Raw genomic sequence first — 6,550 nt, 5'->3', positions numbered from 1 at the left:
GGGGGGGGGGTTGGTTGCAAAGTGTTCTTTGTCTCCAAGCATCAGATGTTAGATGAGTTACACTGCAACAATAAATGTCACATGTTGTGTCTACTTTTCAAACTTAAAGTATGCCTTTCGGTCGCTCTTTGTGTTTTCAGAGGACGGGTGCCTGCCATACAGTAAACCATCCTTCCCCTCCCCAGGTGGCCACAGCTCCTCTGGCACAGCCTCCTCCAAGGGCTCGACAGGGCCACGCAAGGCCGAGGGTCCGCGACAGCCACAACAGTGGACGGCCACAGAGCACGCTGAATTCCTTGGAACCAATGGACATGGACAGTACTCTGGAGAGTTATGTTAGTAATTCAGTATTTTGATGTTTACAGCAGTGTTTTACGATATAAGGCACTGCATGCAGAGTGAAAAAAGTCATGTTTGGACAGTTCTGACCATAATGTGACCAAAACTACTGTACTTCTGGCCGAACATCAGTTTACCCATCCACCTAGTACTTCTGTGTTGTGCATGATGCCTCGCAACTTCACTGTTACAGCAAGACTCTGGGAGGTCACTGCACCTGGCTGTAGTTTGCTGAGAAATAGTTACAGCACACAACTCCCTGTAAAACCACAACTTGTAGTTTTTATGTTTCCGTTTATGATAGATTAAACAAACAAGATACAATATGTTAATTAGTCAGCATACTTCCTAGAGTTGATTCTGATTTATGCTAAACTGAACGAATCAACTCCCGGCTCCAGCTTTGTAACGCACAAACATGAGAGTGGAATGATTCTTAATCTAATTCGTGAAAAGAAAGTCAACATGCATATTTCCCAAAGTGTTCACAAAACTATTTCTTTAAATACATGTGTAACTTCTCAATTATGATACATTTTTGACCCTTTTATTTCCCTTGCTTCCCACAGAGTGATCTGCCTGGGATGTGAACTGGAGAAAACCCGGCCTGTCGTCGAAAGAATGACGCCCTCTCAGTTGGGGCCACAAACTCTGTCCTTATCTATGTGTTCTCAGACGGAAGGAGTGCAGCACAGGGCACTACAGAGAAAAGCAGTGTCACAGAACTGTAAATGTGATGTATAGACACAGACATACTGTACATCTCACTATGTTTTCGTCCTCAAGAAAATATTTTCCACCTCCTACCTGTAATTTTGTTTTTGTTAGAAAAAACAAGTAAAAAAAAATGAAAACATCTATATGAGAACAGATTTTCTGGTAACTGCCCTTGGGAAAAAGGGAATTTTGTTTCCTGTAAATATATTCTTTAACTTGTTGTTGCATTGCTATGCAAGCCTAATTCAGTTTGAGCTTTTTATTTCCATATACAGGAACAGTTGGTTATTTGTACTATATGTGAATTGAGTGGCTGTTGTGCCATAAAATAATTGTTTTATAATCCATTGTTTGTTAATAGTTTCCATTAATTATTATCATTATTATTATTAATTATTGTTTTTGCACTGCAATTTTTGGTGATAAGCACAAAAACATAGCTCCTGCTGACATGAAGAACCGGAAGAATATGTGAAGAGGAGTTTCTGTACTGTAAAGTAAAGAGAAGAAAATTATATACTAATATACAGAGAGATATTAAAGAGTAAGGCTTTGCTCACAGACAGCAACAAATAAAGCACCCGTTCCCATAGTTGAGACTAATTGGGCGGCAGACACACAAGGTTTCCGAGGATCTGAAGGGCAGATTTGAAGCTGGAAGAATTGTTCACAGAGGATACTGTATTACTGTAGGCAACAGAATTCATTATTTAATTCCTAAATAACTGTCCTAAAACAGTAGTTGATATCAGAAACATTTACTGCTCAATGTTTTGAGAAATAGACTTATTTGTTTTTATTTTTAGACAGTACAAGGGTCTCCGAGTGTTTCAAGTTTTGTTTTTATGATTTACTGCCTAAATAATTGTGCTACACTGAGTTTATGCTCCTCAATCAGTATAACAGCACACTAACCATAAAATAGTCAAAAGGGAGGATGAATCAGTGAAATCTGTTCACATGCTGTTCAAAGCACTTACAGAGGCAGATGTATGATTCTTTTAATAGTTAAACAGTTAGTAGCAATGATATTCCCAAACATACCTTAATATAAGTGGAGCAACATAATTTGTTTACATCTTTAGTGTTTTATTTCTTTAGTCCCATCCATTTCAATATTGTTTGCTTTTTAGAGCACTTACTGTTTTTTGTTTGTTTGTTTTTTTAGGAAGGAAATGACACATTGACCTGTTTGGTCCAGCTAAGTTCTGCTAGAATTAGGTCTTCTATTAAAGCATTTGTTGCTCTAAAGGTGGATGTCTCAGTTAACAATACGCTATGATCAGCACAGTCTTGTGTCAATACCTTTGAGAACGAATGGCGTGTGTACGATTTACAATGTAGCTTTGCGTCACTGTTTGATCCCAAACGGTGAAGTGATAACGGAGAAAAGCCTTGTATAACTAGCAGGTCTCACTGCCTCCATGTCTACAGCCACAGTGTGGAGCAGAACACTTTCTATCTGCCTGACCGCCACAGAAAACACACACTTATCATCTGCAGCTTTTGACTTCTCAGCCTCTGAATCTCAATTTCTGTCTTTTCAGACTTATATTGGTTGTTCTTTTTTTATGAAAAGCTTGTTTCTTTGTATGCCTTTTATGGACTCCAAAACGCTGCTTACAACAATGTTTTCAATATAAATGTTCAGGATTTTTGTGGTTCAATGACTGTTTGTTTTGTCTTTTTTTGTACCGCTAATGTTGATAAAAGGGGGGGTGGAAACTAAAGGCCATCAGATGCTGTTGTACTGTTGTCGTCATGACATTGTCATTTTATATCATCCACCCAGTGGCCAGTGTTCTGGAAATGAGGTGCAAAGAGTATCTCAGGTTATTTTACATTCTGGTGGTGTTTATGTATGTGTATATATGTGTATATATCCATATGCATCTCCACTTGATTATGCCATTCCATTTTCATTGACAAAAATATCCCTCTCATGTCCAAATCTGTTGTCCCCCCTTTTCGTTTCTACTGTGTATTTTGATTCTGAGTATAATGTGCTGGTTCATCCATCTTAAGACAAGATGTCAGTAAAAGAACATACCAAATTAAGATTGATATTTCTAATGTCTAATGCGTTTTAGTGTCTCTTTAATACTCATTGTTTTCTTTTAAATCACAGTGTCGTTTTGTATTTATTAAAATGATAATAAAAGTATATTGTGAAATATGCATAAAGATTTGTGGAATATAAAACGTGTTTTTTGTTTTCTTGTAAAGTTTGCTGTCAGAGCTGAGCAGCGAGGCCATAAGGAGATGATAGGCACACTATGCTCACAGCATGGTGAAATGCTGGGTCAGTAGTCGTATGAGTCACTCTTCATCCTGCATGTTCACCACACTGCTCCTCTCATGTCAAAACTAAAGAAACCTAAAACCTTTTTTGAACACAAGGAGCTAAAACGCTCACAATTTGCTTGTCAAGACAATAGAGAAAACGTCTTTTTGGAAGGATGAAAGTACTTTGGCTTTCCCTCTTTTGTTCATTTTCTCAATATTGTTGATTCTTTGTAGCCTATCTGTGTGTTGCCTTTTTTGCTATAAAAGAGGATTAAAAATGACAAAAAGTGAAAGTTGTTGGGTGAAGTCTTTCTGTACAGTATGGGGTGAGGTGACACCCTGATCCGATGCCATTTCTACAGTACATTCTTTTTTTTTTTTTTCTGTAAACCACCTTCTATATTCACTTGCATGTCCTTGTCCAAGAAGAGAGTGGATCAAGAAAATAAACTTTTACAGTCTCATTCCCATGTCCTGTAAGATAAATCCATGTTCTTTTATTTCCTTGTACCTGGATGAATATCAAATAAAATATTTTTGAAAAATGAAAATGCCTAAAATTTTTGTTTGGTAGAAAGACTTGCTGTCAGACAAACCACACAAACATTATGGAAGTTGGCGGAAGTTGAACTTCCATATATGGATCGCCCCACAAGCCACCGCGCACAAAACGTGATGACGTTTATCTCGGCCGTTCGGCCCACGTAGAGCCGTTGTAAAAAAAAAAAAAAAAGACCCGATAAATAATTGTCAGCCTACCAATCAGTGTACATTATGCGTTAATATTCATACTATAATTATATTATTATAATATATTAATACTGTAAATATTTATTTATAATAGCATAATGATAATAATAAAGCAATGTTTCAATTCATACTGTTGTTGTTGTATATTTTAGTTGTTCCAAAGTGATTTTAAGTTTCACAAACCAAGAATATTCTGTACATCACGAGTCAGATGTATCTTGATTTAGGTTCAAAAAGAGAATTTAATGATAGAATAGCGTTACGAACATTGACACTATCCTTCAGCGGTTGCTGGACATGTCTGCTATGTTGACTGGACTGGACTGGACCTGGGGGAGCTAACCGGAGCTAGCTGGCTAACTATTCCTGACAGCCCCCCGAAGTATATTCAGAATCAGTTTTATTGCCAGGCATGTGTACACACACGAGGAATTTGACTCAGGATTGTACATTGCTCACGATGTACTTACTAATACCATAAAACAACAATAAAATGAGACACAAAATACAGAATAGACAACACTAATATACACACTATGATCAAAACAATATAGACAAATAGATATAGACAATATAGATATTGACAAATAGTGCAGTGATCAGAGTGCAAAGGATGCAAGAGTAAACTATTCTCATTATGTACATGTTGAATTTGGATATGATATACAGGTACAAATACACATGCATACATGTACACAGTGTGATGGAGCATAGTGCAAAGGATGCTGGAAAAAATACCTATGACCTTATGACCTGAGGTAGGTGTATTGGTATACAGTATATACAATATGACATAGTATGAACATAGTATGAACAGCACTGAAATAGAGAATGGTGAATAAATAAATAATAAGTGGTAGCCAGTAAACAGGTGCTGATTAGAGACAGAGTTACTGGGTTATTGCACACGTTGTATTCTGTCCCTGTCCTTTTTGGTGGCAGATCCAAACCAGACAGTGATGGAGGTGCAGAGGACAGACTGGATGATGGCTGTGTAGAACTGGATCAGCAGCTTCTTAGGCAGGTTGAGCTTCCTGAGCTGAGGATTTAGGCTCAGGAAGGATGTACTTTAGGATGTACTTCCTGACGCAGGAAGTACATCCTCTGCTGGGCCTTCTTGATGATCGTGTCAGTGTTGGGCTCCCACTTCAGGTTCTGGGATATAGTGCATCCCAGAAACCTGAAGGATTCTACAGCAGACACCGGGCTGTTGAGTATGGTGATGGGGGGCAGAGTGGGGAGGCTCCTCCTGAAGTCCAAGGTCATCTCCACAGTTTTGAGCGTGTTAAGCTCCAGGTTGTTCTAACCGCACCAGAGAGCCAGCTGATCAACCTCCCATCTGTAGGCTGGTGATGCTGAAGACCGTTGTGTCGTCAGCGAACTTCAGGAGTTTGACAGATGGGTCCCCTGAGGTGCAGTCGTTGGTGTAGAGGGAGAAGAGCAGTGGGGAGAGCACACACCCCTGGGCGGCGCCAGTGCTGATAGTCCGGGTGCTTTATGTGATGTTTTCCACCCTCACCTGCTGACTCCTGTCAGTCAGGAAGTCTGTGATCCACTGACAGGTGGAGGCTGGTACAGTGAGCTGGGTGAGTTTGGTGCTGAGGATGTCCGGGATGATGGTGTTGAACACCGAGCTGAAGTCCACAAACAGGATCCTTGCATATGTCCCTGGAGAGTCGAGGTGTTGCAGGATGTGATGCAGACCCAAGTTGCGTGCATCATCCACTGACCTGTTAGCCCTGTAGGCAAACTGCAGGGGGTCCAGCAGGGGGCCTGTAATGTCCTTCAAAGGACTTCATGACTACAGATGTCAGGGCGACGGGCCTGTAGTCATTTAGTCCAGAGATGGAGGCTTTTTTTGGGACCGGGATGCCAGCTGGTCCGCACAGATTTTCAGGCACGCTGGTGAGACACCGTCAGGTCCAGGAGCCTTCCTGATCTTCTGCCTTTGGAAAAGGTGGCTCACGTCCTCTTCACAGATCTTGAGTGCTGGTGAGAGGTCAGAGGGGGAAGGTGACTGTTTGAAGATGGCGTTGGAGTGGGGGAGAGGTGTGACTCTGGGCTTTTCAAACCTACAGCATTACTCTTACTCTTACTCTTATATTACTCTTACCCTAACCATCACAGGGTGTGTGCCTAAAGTTATTGATTGATATTGATACCTATCGAGATGTGCTACTTAGCGGTTCTGCGCATGCGTGTGACCCACAAGCGTGGTTTGTTTCCACGCCCATAAATCTGTGCAACCTTGCTTTTGTGAATGCCGTCGGGAAAGTTGCTGATCGTCAGTAACATCAAATTTAAAAAAAAAAAAATCGTTATTAGTCTATCAGAATACGCTACCCCTGATATCTTAAATAAAGATGGCATAATATAGTATTTCAACATGCTCCCCATTTCCTTACAGTACACATGGAGTGAGTAGTTGTGCAATATAAAATGATTCTGTAATGGGAGC

The 6,550-nt window shown here is 40.2% G+C and overlaps 1 protein-coding gene across 1 annotated transcript in view; it reads left to right on the top strand.

The window, feature by feature from the left end:
- robo2 (roundabout, axon guidance receptor, homolog 2 (Drosophila)) overlaps positions 1-3,893 on the top strand; it is a 250,147-nt gene extending 246,254 nt beyond the window's left edge. Inside the window, exons 30-31 of the mRNA XM_046073265.1 lie at positions 141-335; positions 909-3,893. Coding sequence (XP_045929221.1) covers positions 141-335; positions 909-910 — 197 coding nt within the window. The 3' untranslated portion in view covers positions 911-3,893. The remainder of the gene's footprint in view (positions 1-140; positions 336-908) is intronic.
- The last annotated feature ends 2,657 nt before the right edge of the window (positions 3,894-6,550 follow it).

The sequence above is a fragment of the Micropterus dolomieu genome, linkage group LG17, assembly GCF_021292245.1.
Source record: "Micropterus dolomieu isolate WLL.071019.BEF.003 ecotype Adirondacks linkage group LG17, ASM2129224v1, whole genome shotgun sequence".
NCBI lineage: Eukaryota > Metazoa > Chordata > Actinopteri > Centrarchiformes > Centrarchidae > Micropterus > Micropterus dolomieu.
Note: the sequence above shows the minus strand (reverse complement) of the source record. Positions and strands in the feature narration are given on the sequence as shown.